The sequence below is a fragment of the Fusarium sambucinum genome, chromosome I, assembly GCF_050947815.1.
Source record: "Fusarium sambucinum isolate potato_lamoka chromosome I, whole genome shotgun sequence".
NCBI lineage: Eukaryota > Fungi > Ascomycota > Sordariomycetes > Hypocreales > Nectriaceae > Fusarium > Fusarium sambucinum.
This window is the reverse complement of record NC_139294.1, coordinates 8,634,641-8,650,118: the sequence shown is the minus strand read 5'-3', so window position 1 is coordinate 8,650,118 and position 15,478 is coordinate 8,634,641. Positions and strand designations below refer to the sequence as shown.

The 15,478-nt window shown below is 46.7% G+C and overlaps 5 protein-coding genes across 5 annotated transcripts; 2 read left to right on the top strand and 3 right to left on the bottom strand.

Annotated features, from left to right (window-relative positions):
* Nucleotides 1–491: 491 nt before the first annotated feature.
* Nucleotides 492–2,217, top strand: FSST1_005557 (MFS transporter; the record flags this gene model as incomplete). The annotated part of the gene is made up of 6 exons (XM_083231845.1): nt 492–837; nt 888–1,001; nt 1,056–1,185; nt 1,244–1,661; nt 1,710–2,102; nt 2,164–2,217. 6 exons carry the CDS (start codon nt 492–494, stop codon nt 2,215–2,217), a joined length of 1,455 nt encoding a protein of 484 aa, XP_083088987.1.
* A 965-nt stretch (nt 2,218–3,182) lies between these two features.
* FSST1_005556 (cytochrome P450) lies at nt 3,183–4,892 on the top strand (the record flags this gene model as incomplete). Its single annotated transcript, XM_083231844.1, has 4 exons — nt 3,183–3,524; nt 3,578–3,737; nt 3,796–4,392; nt 4,450–4,892. 4 exons carry the CDS (start codon nt 3,183–3,185, stop codon nt 4,890–4,892), a joined length of 1,542 nt encoding a protein of 513 aa, XP_083088986.1.
* Nucleotides 4,893–5,356: 464 nt separating this feature from the next.
* Nucleotides 5,357–5,756, bottom strand: FSST1_005555 (uncharacterized protein; the record flags this gene model as incomplete). Its single annotated transcript, XM_083231843.1, has 2 exons — nt 5,357–5,546; nt 5,746–5,756. The coding sequence occupies 2 exons, from the start codon at nt 5,754–5,756 to the stop codon at nt 5,357–5,359; spliced, it is 201 nt and encodes a 66-aa protein (XP_083088985.1).
* A 2,058-nt stretch (nt 5,757–7,814) lies between these two features.
* Nucleotides 7,815–9,394, bottom strand: FSST1_005554 (major facilitator superfamily domain-containing protein; the record flags this gene model as incomplete). Its single annotated transcript, XM_083231842.1, has 4 exons — nt 7,815–8,342; nt 8,391–8,973; nt 9,030–9,063; nt 9,112–9,394. The coding sequence occupies 4 exons, from the start codon at nt 9,392–9,394 to the stop codon at nt 7,815–7,817; spliced, it is 1,428 nt and encodes a 475-aa protein (XP_083088984.1).
* A 988-nt stretch (nt 9,395–10,382) lies between these two features.
* On the bottom strand, nt 10,383–14,037 carry FSST1_005553 (heme peroxidase; the record flags this gene model as incomplete). The annotated part of the gene is made up of 5 exons (XM_083231841.1): nt 10,383–10,513; nt 10,564–10,840; nt 10,893–11,111; nt 11,162–13,787; nt 13,829–14,037. 5 exons carry the CDS (start codon nt 14,035–14,037, stop codon nt 10,383–10,385), a joined length of 3,462 nt encoding a protein of 1,153 aa, XP_083088983.1.
* Nucleotides 14,038–15,478: the final 1,441 nt, after the last annotated feature.

Genomic DNA, 15,478 nt, shown 5'->3' with positions numbered 1-15,478 from the left:
GGGTATCGAATAAAGGGTTAAGCGGAGGGCATTCTTAAACTTTGTCTAGTATTAGACTTTTCGAAATAGGTAATCAAAAAACACCAACTTTATTAATAGAAGCCTTATTCGTTGAAATTTGATCTGCGCCGACAGATTAGCCTTTGTTGAAAACCCTGAAGGAACTGAGGAGGCATGGACATAACCATAAGGTCATTAAAAAACATCAACAGAAAGAAGCTTTGGGGCGGTAGGTAGATAATTTGGCGTCTAAGTGAAGTAGCCAATGAGATGGTTTCTGGGCAGATCGTGTGTCTTCTTCCACAATCCAACAGTCAGTTGACCCGCGCTAATAAGCGCCAGACGCGCCGGCATGAATAGTATCATGCTTACCCGATGAACCAGCTGGATCACGCCTCCAACTTCACTCCTCTTTCAATCTTCAACAGCTATTATTCTCTTTTCCATCCAGCACTCGAAGTTACTCCTGTACTCAAAACTCTATCAGAAATATGCCCTCACCCTCAAATACAGCCCATGGTCAACCATGGTCTGCGCCCCTAAGACGAGTACGTCGCTGGTTCGCTGCCGGAACAGACGGAACAAGTCGTCAACATCGCGAATTATACCCTCTCAACTTTTGGTTTTGTGTCTTTGTTCTATTTCTGACAAGACTTGGGTCTGAACTTCTCGCATACCCTTGGCCCAACCTCTTGGTGACTGCCATTTGTCGACATTATTACCAAAACGAAGATGGTCATCATGGAGATCCTTCTCATGAGTTCTGTGACGATGAGAGGGTGATGAGTCACTGGGTATCTATGTCGAGACTGATACAGTTCCTCTCACCACTTGCTGGTAAGAGGCAGAACTTCTATCCTGCTTGTGCATTTTCTGACATATTCCAGCTACTGTGGCGCTTATTCCCTTGGGAATGCTTTTGGACAAGGGAAAGGGACGTCTTGCTTTTGCAATTAGCATCCTAAGTACCGTTCTTTACTGGGGATCTATAGCCCTCTTTGGTATTAGCTCGTAACTGTTTGTTCAATACTATGGCCAGTCTAACGTTTCTGTAGGGTTTGTGCAAGTATTTCCTCTCTGGTGCTTTTATATCCCTCCAATCTTTCTACTACTAGGCGGAGGACCATGGGCAATCGACGCTCTTGTCTTTGCTACTCTAAGCAACACGGTCAGACCGGAACAAAGGTATGAGTGAACTAATTCATTTCAACTCGAGTATCAGAGAGCTAATTTCACATGCCAGAACCACCGCTTTCTCTTTCTTACAAGGTCTTTCGGGTATTCCTGGTCTTGTCGGCCCGCTTCTCTATGCTGCATCCATGAGTCCTGACCTCTGGGTTCCGTTTGCGCTTGCTCTCATTATCTACTCTTTAACTCTCTTGCCAGCACTGCATCTTAAGAACAATAACGATCAACATCGTGAGAACAGCGAAACACAAGACGAATCGATACCAGACGAGACTCAACCTTTGCTCAACGCTGGTGATAATGCCGCCCATGAAGCCATTCATCTCAACCAGAGCGGCGGAAGAGGGTTAAGTCAAAAGCTCCACATCTTCACCATATGCTTTGCCTGCTTTTTTGGTTTCTACCTTGCCAAGGGAGCTGTCATTTATACCACAATTTGGGTCTGGTCAAGATTTGGACATGATATGGCTTACGTATGTTTAAACCCTGAACGATTTAACTGCCTGCTGAAAGTTTTCCAGATGAATGTATTCATTTACATAGAAGCCGTTGTGCTGACCACACTGTTTTTAATCGTCCTACCCTTGACCATCTACAGGCTGGACAGAAGTTGGAGAGTCGCCAAGAGAGACGTTATTTTGTCTTGGGCGAGTATCGCTTGCTGTGCGATCGGTACTTTCATCGTCTTATTTTCGCCGAACCTTGTAACTGCCATCATTGGATTTATTATTTCGATTTTAGGATACATCATGCCTGTCTCTTTGCGGTCGTTTCTTGCTTCACAATTCGATAAGGGCTTTTCTGGACGACTATTCGCCGGCATTGCCATAATGGAGACGATCGGTGGTCTGGTCGGACAGCCCCTTGTGGCAGTCACCTACTACACTGCGAGTGTACCTTTTGTCATATCGCTGGTATGCAGTGACTTTCAGAAGCCCTGCTTGCACAAGTAGATACATGCTAACATAAAACTAGGTGACGTATCTGATCATGCTTTTCTTACTTATCAGGCTAGCAATCAGACTTTGATGTGGCGAGGAACAATATACGAACACGAAATCTGAGTGACCAGCATACAAGTCTTGCATCCGGGACGAGACTTGTCCTAGTATTTTATGGGGTGGGGCTTCTCAAAGTCTAATACTTGTCCTAGTATCTTAATCTTAGGTCAATTTGTTCAAGCGAAGGAACGGTTTAGTTTCCCTCGTCATCTTCCATATTGTCTTGCTCAACGAGGCTCAACCCATCGTCACTAATATTTGAAAATTGTGGCTCTACGTTCAATCTTCAACAGAACATGAATACAAGATCGATTGCATATTTCTACGATATGATATGATGATGAATTCGTATCCTGTTTGATCGCCTCGCATATATTTGGCACACTTTGAAAATGGGGCATGGAGGAGGATGCTACCTTATGACCTTAGCCACAGTGCATGAATCAGATCATAGTGTCTCAATACATGCAGAGTTATCAATTACCAAGGTTAGCATAGTTTAGGTAGTCCAAACAGCAGAATTACTACCCTGCACTAGTCTAGATGACTGAGTCTCGATATAGTTACACATGTAGAAATGGAATAAGGACCAGGAGTACAAAAAACGTGATTTGTTTAAGAATAATTAAAATTATTACATCCGCGTACTCGCTTACCTCGCTTTTATAGTCATGAACTGTTACATTGCATACAGATACGATTCGGAAGATCTACAAGATTCGCTACAATCTAACTGCATCCAGGGACAAATATGCCGGCGCTTGATGCAATCTACCGGTAGTTGTGGGGTCTGTTTTCGGTATCGGGTCCTTCTAAATTCCCGACCGGATGAGATCCGTCTCCGTGATCCAAACAAGTTAAGATCTGCGAAGTCTATACGAAATATCCTGTAGCATAGCAGATGTTACGAAATTGTAAATATATAACATAAACTGAACTCATCCAAGAGTTATGTAGTTGAATGACCCAACCATCACATCAGCAACTACCTCAATGGCAACTGATATAGATCTTGTTCTGGGCAAGTCCCAATATGCCCTCTTTTGTGGAATCACTCTTTTCTCCTTTTTCATTTTGAAGTACTCCCTTCTTGACAACTGTGGGAAAAACTACCCATACATCAACCCAAAAAAACCATTCGAGTTTTCCAACCAACGTGTCGTTCAAGACTTCATCGAGAACGCCAAGGACATCTTCACCAAAGGTCGATCCTTGTACAAAAACACACCGTACAAGGCACACACAGATTTGGGGGATGTTTTGGTAATTCCCCCTGAGTATGCCGACGCTCTCAAGAGTGAACGTAAGCTGGACTTTTCCGAAGTTGCCAAGGATGTAAGTATTGAATTGTGCGAATAACAGCACAGGTCTGTGACTGACTATCATAGGATACTCATGGTTATATCCCTGGTTTTGAACCTCTCGGGTCCCCGTTCGATTTAGTTCCTCTTGTGAACAAATACTTGACAAGAGCGTTGGCCAAACTGACGAAACCTCTTTGGGTTGAAGCTTCTTTGGGGGTGGACAATGTTCTTGGTAACTCGACAGGTACCTTTAACTTCAACAGTCGCTCGAATGGGAGAAAGAAAAGGCTAACACAGCTTAGAATGGCACCCAATCAACCCTGGAGAAGATATAATGCGAATCGTTTCCCGCATGTCCTCAAGAGTCTTCATGGGCGAAGAACTCTGTGCGGACGATGACTGGCTCAAAGTGTCAATCGAATACACCGTCCAACTCTTCCAGACCGCCGATGGTCTCCGCAACTATCCTCGTTGGGCCAGGCCCTACGTTCACTGGTTCCTACCATCCTGCCAAAGTGTACGAAGGAAGCTACAAGAAGCTCGTGATCTACTCCAACCGCATATCGAGCGTCGAAAGGCCGCTAAACAAGAGGCCATTGCAGAGGGACGACCATCGCCTTTTGATGACTCGATCGAATGGTTCGAGAAAGAGTATGATGGCAAGTCGGATCCTGCTACTGAACAGATTAAACTTTCTCTCGTGGCGATTCACACGACAACTGATCTACTAATGGAGACAATGTTCAACATTGCTATGCACCCCGAACTGCTTGGTCCCCTGAGAGAAGAACTTGTTACTGTGCTCAGTACTGAGGGACTCAAGAAGACATCGTTGTATAACCTGAAGCTCATGGATAGTGTTATCAAGGAATCTCAAAGACTTAGACCTGTCGGCTTAGGTAAGTGACGTGTCTTGCTTCTGCAGCTGTACCATGCATTAACAACCACATCAACAGGCTTGTTCAGAAGAATGGCACTGGCAGATATAAAACTTCCTAACGGCGACGTAATCAAGAAAGGCACCAAGATAATATGTGACACGACTCACCAATGGAACTCCGAATACTACCCAGACGCCTCCAAATTCGATGGGTACCGCTTTCTACGCATGCGCCAGACGCCCGGCCAGGACAAACACGCTCATCTAGTCAGCACCAGCCACGATCAAATGGGTTTCGGACATGGAATTCACGCTTGTCCGGGCCGCTTCTTTGCCGCAAACGAGATCAAGATTGCATTGTGTCATATGCTGCTTAAATACGACTGGAAGATGCCTGAGGGCGTTGTACCCAAGTCGAAGGCGCTTGGAACGACTCTTCTGGGGGACCGGGAGGCGAGGTTGATGGTTAAAAGGCGGGAATTGGAGGTCGATATTGATGCTATTGAGAGTAATGAGTGATGGGATTGGATGAGACGTGGTACATTCGCGGAATTCTAAAGTTATTATCTAGTACTTTGCACGTAAAAGGTTAGGTGGATTGCCTAAGTTAGCTCACAACTTAGGGGATCTATTCACTTTATGAATGCGCAGTTTGTCAACTTGAACGATGGTCTTGTCGCTACTGATAATTATGTTATAATTATATCAGTTTTTTATAGTAGTGCACCACCACTACCACGAGCATCGCCACCACAACCCCCACCACCGCGGTCACCATCAGTATTAGCCAGGGGTACACCAGCAGCCCAAGCCTCTCATCCACCCTTATCTCAATTATACTCTCCCGCGTCTCGGGACACACCCCGGTCACTGGGGAAGAACGCCCCGTCTCGGCGGTTTCCGAAGGGTTTCTATCAAAGTACATAAAGGTTAGCTTCAGCCTCTTCCATTTGCTAGGACAAAGGCAGATAGATAACATGAACTTACCGGTCCGCAGGGGCAGGGGCGCCCCCAGATTCCCGGAGTGTGGAGGCGGGAGGAGAGTATTGAAGGGAGGATAATGAGGCTTGGTCTGGCTGGCTGGCCTGGCCGCTACTGACGGTGGGTGCGGCGGCGGCGGTTGTGGTTTTGCGGCGATGCCCGCTGGTAGTGGTGGTGAAAGCGAGTGTGATACTATCCAAGTTAGTGTTTGTGATTTAGAGTATATGATATCTGTGATTTAGAGTGTATAATATCTGTGATTCAGAGTGTATAATATCTGTAATTCAGAGTATATAATATCTGTAATTCAGAGTATATAATATCTGTAATTCAGAGTATATAATATCTGTGATTCAGAGTATATAATATCTGTGATCTAGAGTAGACTTACAAGTTTCTCATTTTGAAAATGTTTAACTGAAGAAGAAGAAGAAGAAAAAGAAAAGAAATCAAGATAGAGGAAGATTCGATTAAGTACAGTATAAATCGATTCAATGGGAAAGCGCACTCCAGTAGTTTCAGATTAACTGTAGGGGGTTAATAACCACCTAAGAAGGAAGTTCATTCTATTATCCTGTCCGGTAACTTCCTTCTTCATATCTCTACCATATCAAAGCTCTCTTTAGCCTCCCTTCACAAGAGGCTCGGATGCCTCCTTCCCGAAGTTGTCGGTATATGATGAAGCTCAGGAGAATCCGCAAGATTTTGGGTGCTGGCTATTAGTTCCGAGTATGTTTTCGTACAATTGGGAAGGGCCATGTGTTAGCAGACTACCCATATTGAAAGTCATACTGTTGCAAGGAGAAAGATGCTGGCCGGGTTCGCCTGATTGAGATTGAGATAGGCGAAAGTATGATTGCTCTGCTGGCCATATCCGTAGACAGTCGAGAAATGAATTGAGGTTCTGGTTTTTGGTGATAGTAATGGGTTCCCTAGTTGATAACATCACGAATCTCTCACGATAGAAGCAGCGTTATTTGGTCAATTGACTAGATAATCCGCACCGAGCCTTTGGCTTCGGGCTTCTTCGTCTAGACTTCTTCCAGCCAGCTATGACTTAAAGGCTTCAGCCGCCGTCATCACCTGCCTCTCTAACCGGTTAAACCACTCGTCATATAAGACGGTTAGCTCGTTAAGTGCCTTAAGGAACTTGTTTTGCTGTCTAGATGGTTTAACCTTTTCCTCTGAGATAACCTTTTTAAGCCGCCGTATTTCCTCTAGCCTTTCCTTCTTATTATTTTTATATAAGATTAGGAGATCTAACTCGTAGGTAAAGGCTATTAGCCTGACCTTTGCGAGGGTATCTCTCTTCTTTATCGTATAGAGGTTTATTGCCTCTGTATACAGCTTGGCATCTCTATTGCATCTGACCGCAGTCTTGATTGCATTAGAATGCAAGCTATTGGGGTAGTGACCGGGACTGATAGCCTTTGGCTTAATGATTGGCATCATATACGAGAACTACGATAGGTTAGCTATGTGCAATAAGAGACCGGGATCGACTGACTTTGGTCTTGCTTGGTTGGGCGATGTGTTATTGGCTTGCCAGTTGACTGAGGTTGCAAGAGGAAGAAGTTGCTGCTGTCTTTAGCGTGACAGAAGCTTCCTTTATAAGTCACCTCTATTATAAGGTTTATGCCGAAAGAGTCATGCCGTGGAAGAAACCTTGTCTTGAGAGAACCTTAGATTTGATCATTATTGAAAATTTGATCTGCGCAGACAGATTAACCTTTATTGAAAACCTAGAGGAAATTGAGAAGGCCTGGGCAAAAGCTTAAGGATCATAAAAAAAAATAATAGTAATGGGTTAGAATTAGACCCGTTGTTATTATATAAAAAAAGTTGAGAAAATTATCGGCTCAAGATTGCCAGCCTTTAGTCCTTGTATAATAAAATATCTTACAATGAAGGATATATAAGTTGTCTCTGATTCAAAGACACTTTCACTTTGAGTCACTGATTTTAATAATCGTTATAGAAGCCAAGGGCCGCCTAGAGCTAGCCACGACGACGAGGAGATGCAGCGTCTTCCCCCGGAAACCGAAGGGAGTCCAGAGACGGGAGTGGGCTGGCATATGTTGATTCTCTTGTACTGGCTGGTTGCGTTGGCGACCGTGGCGGTGATAACCAAGCTTTGTTGTGGCCAAATATAATTATCATTATAATTATATCATCAATACACGACCTTCGTTTTGGCTCGCTTTCTCTTCTCAAGGCTGATAAAGTGATATGACGGCTAAGTTTACATGAATAATTACTGCTTATAAGCAGCAGAAAAGTTGGCCTTCAAGTGTTGGAGTATAAGGATAAACGGTCTATAATTCTAATTCGATTGGTAAATAGGTACTAATACCCTACCGATTTTGTCCATCATGCTTCCTAAGGTGTAGCTCCAATCTTACTGTTACATGCGCCGCTATGTCATTACCAAGGTAAGTAGAGATGGACAAATTATCATCATTATTTTGCAGATGAGCGCTTTGCCATGAAGAGAAAAAGGCTTCCGAGGAATAGGGAAACACCTGCAAATATCTGTGCACCAAGATAATCCCCTCCATAATGCCTAATGATAATTCCAGCAATCGGAGGTCCAGTAAGAGTCGCGATACTGTTAGTTGTGCATATCATACCCATTCGGACACCTTGCTTTCGTACATCGGTCGTCAAGTCCGACAGGGCTGGTGGATACAGGCTCATACACGCACCAGCAAGGAGACCGTAGACACTAGCCCAAGCGTACAACCCTCCTACTGTGGACACACCTGGCCATGAAAAGAGGCAGACGGCTGAGATGAATGATGCGGGTATAATGCATGTAATGCTTCCGAAGTGATGTGCGATGGCGTTGGGAAGCGATCGCCCAATGATTCCGACACCGTTGACGACGAGTAAAAGATTCAGCGCATCCGAGTACGCCAGGGGCTTGTCCAATTGCGAAGTTGCAAAGGATGCCATGTAATAGAATGGGAAGAATGTGCCCCAGAATACCTGATCGAATTAGCAGGTGTTTGGCTTGACTTGAATGGGTAAACTTACAAAGAAGATCCCAATTGCGAAAAATAGGTACCCCTTTTCCTTGAAGGATGCAATGTCGACCCAAGGGCCAGCCTTTCTTGGTGGTAATCTCGGACGGAGGAGTAAATTCGCCATTATCAAGGTTACCAGCTGTACCAAACCTATCGCTCTTACTGTCCAAGCAAACCCGATTCTGCCGAGGAGCTGCCTCGCCATTGAGGGGAAAATGAGGCCTCCTACGGGACTTCCTGTCGAAACAATGCCAAAGGCCAACGCCCTTCGTCTCTTAAAATACGTCGAAACAACAGCCAGACTGGGGGTAAACATGAGGCCGTTTCCCAAGCCGGTGCATAGTCCTTGCGCGAGGAGTAGTTGCCAGAAGGTATGGCTGAGGGACGTCATGAAGACGCCGAGGAGGGTCAGGACTGAACCTGCAGCAAAGGTAGCACGAAAGTATCCGGCATCAGTTAAACGGCCGGCAAATGTACCGATAAAGAACAAGGCGGCGATCTGGACGGAACCGATCCAGATGATTTGGTTTGCGGGATTGGGGAGATGGTTTGTATAGTAGGTCTGAAAGACGCCAAAGGAGCTATTGTATCCCCTACAGTTGGTTAGTATTGCTCATCTGATAGTCAATTACAGGCAGGTAGTTCGTACCATGAGTTTAGCATCATTATATGACCAGCAATGGCTAGACTGTCAGCTTTATTGTACCTGTAAGTGGCCAAGAAGCGCTTACCTGACGACCATGCCCAGAATCCACCATCTGGAGGAGGTCCAGGATCTTTGTCGGCGACTGAAGTGCGACTCAATACACGATCCAGAGCCGAGCGAGCACCTGGTAGTTGCTGCCTCTCTTTTTCTGTTTCAATTTGACAAATGCCATAGTCTTGCTCAATCCTCATATCAAGATCTGTTTCTGCGTTGAATTGACTAGGCTCGCCGTCTGAGCTACTTGAATCGTGTCCCTTCTCAATCTCCCTCTCGGGAGATCTGGGCACTTGATCACTTGGGGAGGCCATTCTCGATAGAGTGATGGGGGATGATTATACGGGAGACTATTATAGGGGGGTGAACAAATTAATGAGTATTGTAAGATGGCAATTGAACCTCAACCAAACATGACCACTAAATCGCCTATAGAGAATCATCCAAACAAAAGAAACATCGGCCTCTCACTCATTTTAAGAATTTTTCTTTTCGATGGGACTGTTGGGAAGGAGCCACTCACTAATTAGCGAAGCGGAGCTTTTGCGGTTTGGCGAGCGGAGCATCTCTTGTCAAAGAAATAATCCTCCAACAATACCAACAAATAATTGCCATCATCGACTTCCTCAATCGTAATGATGCCGCCGAAATATTGTAACGAGTATCGTTCAGTTGGTCGATCCAGAGTCGCATGCGAATCTTGTAGCAAGTGTCATCGCTTTGCCAACGTGGAGTGCTCCCTCGATGCTCTGCCCTCAGGGAACCGGAAAGGCCCGATTATCGGGCGAATGCCCCATACGTTTCAAATTCGTCTCTGCGTACTCTGTAGCTAGAAAGCACCTACTCAACGGAAAAGCATACTAGAAGACTGTAGGTTCGTCAAGACAAATGCGAAAACATGGGGGTCAAGTGTTTTAAACCAATCTAAGGAATCAACCCTCATAAAAGCCATCATTAGCGCCAACAACAGTTACAGTTCGTGTTCATGTCTCTATGAGTTACAGGATGCCTTGCCGCTATATATTAGATGACGAACGAAATGGGCATGTCGTGAGTCCATTGTCTGATAGATCACCACATTCACTTACACTGACTGGTACCTCCACCATAGGGTACCCACTCAGGCCAATCGGCCTATTCGCTACGGAGTACATACAAATGAACTACTGCTCCATTTGACTGTCACCACTACGGCTGATCGCCTCTACACTGGACACAGCTACAAGGAAAGTGCGGTCTAGAAACTGTTCAATTTGGACGACTTCACTATCTTTTCGAGAACAAAACTATCGCTATGCCAAGTTATCGACGCAGAATCTCATCCTTACGCTTCTGGAGCAAGGAGTAGTATTCCTGGATGGGAGTGTTGCTCGTAGGGACTCTGTCACCTTCAAAGTTACCCTTTCCATGTCCGTTGAAGTGCACCTTCCAAGCTGTAACAAAATTAGCACATGGATCCATCCCGCGTGATTAACAAACTTACTGCTGGCATCAAATCCAAGGTACGACCAGCTGTCGTTGAGATAAGCCTTCTCGGTACCAACGCGAATTGTCTTGACCAGTCCCATCTGCCCAGGTGCCGGTCGAAGTTCTTTCAGATCGGCGACAAGCTTAATCAGACCGGTAACGAAAGCGAGTGCAACGTCCTTGGCAAAACACTCGTGTTGACCGTAGCTAAATGCCGATACGTCTTGAACCTTGCGCTGGGCGTTAAACTTGTCGGCATCTGGAACCTCCTTGGGGTTGCGTCCGGCTTCGCCCTGCGTGATCGTTAGAAATCTGATGCCAAGGCAATGGCTTGTGATGACTTACAAGCATGAGAACAACGGCTGTTCCAGGCGCGACAGATTGACCATCGACTTCACCTGCTGTCTTAGCGATACGAACGTTGCGCTGAGAGCTCGTCATGCGCTGAGCTTCAGCAACGTAGGCATGAAGCGTCGCATCATCACCTTTTTGGGCAATAGCCTGGACTTCAGCCCAGACGGATGCGTTCTCGGGGCGCAAGAAAAAGGCCAAGACCTCGTAGAACTATACACTTGGTCAGCGCAGTACTCCCACCTTCACGCAAGCTAACTTACGGTTGTGACGGGAACGCCAATTCCTCCAAAGGCGGTTAGCCAGAGGTTATCAGTAACATGGTCAATTGAGTTGCCCTGTGCAAGAAGCTCCTCAACAAGCTTGAGACCACAGGAGCGTAGCGAATCCTTTTTGAGATACGACTTGGCGCCAATTCTGTTAGAAACGGCAGAGATCAGGCCGATACCTCGAGGACGTGCCACCTCGACCTCGGAAACGAGCTTCTTGGTCGACTCATATATCTTCTTGACACCTTCTTGGGCACGACGTCGGCGGTTGAACGCCTGTCCTGGGTCGTTGTTATTGACTCCCCAGATGCGGATGTCAAGGAGGCTACGGTACAGCTCTGCAGCGCCAAGTTCTCCGTCAGGGTTCTCATCTGTGCGCATGTCGAAATAGAACATGTCTGATAGAAGTTGTGCGTTAAGGGGAATCGCAACATCGCGGATGATGTCAATCTGGTCCAGACCCTTCTTGAAATTGAAGGACTCCTTCTTAATAAGCTTGCCACCCTCACGCTCGATAAAAGCGTGCACGGCATCGTGGAGATTAGGAACCTTCTTAATCGCCTTTGTCCAGTCGGCGCGATGCTGATAGTTCTTGGCCTCATCGCCCGCAAGCATGAACCAACCATATTCCTTCTTGCCGGGGAACAGGTCGTTCAAGGGCTTGAGCCAGGGTACGACGTACTGCTTTGTGTTGCCGAGGACCTTTTTGATGGTCTCGCCAGACATTGTCACGGCGACCTTGGCTGGTGGCTTTGGATCATCTGTTGTATACTGGTCAAAAGTGCCAATCTCTTTGGCGATCTTCTCATTGGCGCTCTTGGTGTACATGGGCTGCATGACTGAGATGGAGTTGTAGGGGAACCAGTTAGGGACACCGCGCTGGATGAGCTTGTACAGCATTGAACCACCAAGGGTCTTGTAGTCCTGCTGGACTTCGTTGTAACCCCAAGCAGTGAGGTTAGATACGGTGTAATCAATCGTGTTGAATCTGTCCGAGCGCACAAGTGTGACTGCATCAGAGAGGACAGCTCGACCGACCGAGTAAGTCGGCATGATACCAGATCCCGGGTTGCGCTGGGGCTTGATATCCTCGACCATAAGGCCAGGGTAGAGCTCAACCATATCAGGATCAGTGTACAGCTTCTCAAGAATGTTTGCAATCTCGGGATCCGAATTGATGTCGCTGAAGCTGTCGTAGCGCTTGAGTCCGAAGAACTCACGGAACTCATTCAGAGAGGCGCATTGCCACTTGCGGCCCTGAATAATACCAAGCACTTCAACGACCTTCAAAGCCTTGGGAACCATGCGAGCTCCAAAGCAGCCAGCAGGGTCCTCCATGGCTGTCTTGAGAATGTTGACAAGATCTTCATCCTTGAAGGTACCATCGGCTTGACGCTCAAGGCCGTCAAAAGTTCGGACACTAGGGTCCTTAGGGGTGTTAGCCTCAAAGGTCATAAGAGCTTGACCAAGTTCAGTCCAGCTAACGTCCTGAAGGTCCTCCGCCTTGCGGCCGGGGAAGAGCTTGAGGAAGAAGCCATTGATCCAGCGCTCATCTCTCTTGGAGATGCAAGAGTGGAAGCGGTAGAGAAGGTTGAACTCGACGCTGACCTGGTTACCGACACCGCGAGGAACTCCTTCGCCATCGAATTGCTTATCAATAGCAACACGAGGGTCCAAAGTCCAGTCACTGGCGGAGTGGTGTGTGTTGGTGATGGCTCGAAGATAGTCATGAAGGCAGATGTTGATGTACAAACCACCTGTGATGAGTCGAGCCACGTTGAAGAGATCGTGGTCCTGCTTGGCAATTGCCTTGGCCTTTTCTTCCTCAGTAGCATTGGGGGGTGTAGATAGCGAGAAACGCCCATTCTCGTTGATCTTGAGCAAGATGTCGGCAACATAGTTGTGGAAACGGCTGTAGAGTACAAGCATCACGTTGACACCAGCAGGTTGGCCCAAGAGACGCTTCTCATGGAAGGTGTCAGGCTTGAGCTTACCCTCCTTCATGGTGCGGATCTCAAGCTGGTCTTTGAGAGAAGAGCCGTACAAAGGGGCAAGGTCAAGGTATGACGATGTGTCAGACTTGTTCATGTCTGTGCGGTTTGTGCGGAAAATGTCATGAATGATGATGGCAGCATGGTAGAACAGCATGGACGAGATACCGGCTGGGTTTTCCTTGAAGGAGCCTTCATCGCGAGCCATAAGAAGATCAAAGAGCAGACCAGGATCGGGCTTGACGCCATGGAGGCGCTTCTCAGTCTTGACCGACTTGGCATAGGGAGTACCAGCTTTACCCAAGTTTGGCTCAAGGATGTTGTTGAAGCTTCCATCAGGCATACGGTACTGGTGGAGACCGTCGGGTGCTTGAGGGACCTGTTCTCTGAGGGTAACATTGGTACCTGGTACTTGAAACTCGATTGTGTCGTATTGTTCGCAGTGGCTCTTGTGATCTGGCTCTGCGCCGGCAACTTCATACTTGACGTCGCCGCCAACGTAGCTCAATGGGGGGTGTTGAAGGTTACCCCAAAGAGTGTCGATGAGCTTGTTTGTAAGAGCGGTGCGAGCCTTGGAGGAACGAGGTAAGGCAGTAAGGATACCGATGAGGAGCTCAGTTGTGCTAACTCTGTTAGTGAAAGTAATTGGGTTCAATGAACGATAACTTACCCCTTCTTATCATCAAGAGGCTGTCCCTTTTGAAGAAGCTGCTTGACAAGAGCCAAGAGATCAGCAGGACTAGCCTGGCTTCGAACACCAGCAAAATCCTTCATCAGATCAGCAACGAGCTTCTCAGGGTTGTCGAGAAGACTTGAAGGGTCTTCCTTGGAGGTGTCCTTGTAAGACTCTCCGGCCTGATACTTTTCGTTGAACGACATGATGAAGATCTAAACCCTTACTGGCTTTTGAGAGAGAAGATCTAAGAAAGTGAATAAGGGGTTCCTGACTTCTCATCAACAGCATGTCCTTCCAGTCTTTATAGACGATTCATGATTAGCCGGTCTCTGTTGCGAGCGGTAACTACGCCATGCACAGACATATTCGAGTCCCCTCATTGAGGCCTTGAAGTCGGTGGCGTAGTTGAGCAAGGTCTGTTTGTGGAACAGGACTTGATGTGCATATCGGTCATCTCTCTACCAATGCCATCTATCATCAAGAGAAGGAGCTATGAAGGAGCTATCAGCTGATGCGCAATGAAAGAAAGAACAACATCAAGAGCCGGAATACGATATTGTGACTTGATTCGTCCACAAGCTGATCTATGGGAAGCAAGCTGCGACAAGAGGGGTCGAGAATATGATGTCTTACTCGTAATACCTCGAGACGGGATGCAATGGGATGCAAGATCTATCTACGTGGGCAACTGTAGTGTTGCCGCTTTGGCGGTGACAGCCACAATGGCATGTGAGATTGCAGATGAGAGTTCAGCTATGCAGATGTTTTCTCAACCTGGAAACTCGTTCAGGTGTGTGAGAACTTTTGAGTTGCGATGTTGGGACAGTACTGATCTCCAAGTTCACATTCCCTGTATGTATCGGAATGAAGCCCCAAGCCAACCCTACGTACGTCGCATCACATTCCGACCTCAGTATGCAGATCAAGGTCCTTCAGCCAATTCTAGTTGCTCTTTAGCAACTGGCCAATGCGTACGGTCCGTTCCGGTCAACAAGCGCGGGGTTATTAAATAACGATGAGACTCAATTGGCCAACCCAATCTGCCGATGCTAGACATTGTCTCATATATTGCTGACTGGCGTTCTCTTAGCGGAGGACCCCTCTTCTCCCTTGTGCAACACACAGTGGATGTCGATCATATCATAACGCATCATATTACTGAAGGAGACACGGCCCGTCATGGCAAATAGCTACTGCTGCTGCTCCATGTCTCAGCAAGCCATTCCGTCGTGTACCAAAGCTGAAATTGAGAGAGGGGTTGTGAGACCTACAGTTCATGGCACCATTATGATTTGTTATCACAGCCAAGCGATTGGCTTCAAAAACGATACTGCATGTATTGTTGCCGTTGAGAAAGTCTTTTTAAGTTGAGGAAAAGCAAAGTGAAAAACGGTGAGCCTGAATGCGTCAGACTTGCAGCTCAATGTCAGACAATTAATTTCAGCAACAACTAGTATCAACCTCACGATCAATTCTAACAAAACAATTGTCAAGTACAAGCATGGAGAACGAGGCCTTTAATGTCGAAACTTGGGCCGAAACTAACCAGAATCAATCTCGATGGGCCAATATCAGGGTCCAAGAAGATGAAGATGTTGTGTCACCGTCACCGACCTTTCACAAACCCATCGGATGTGTGCATGT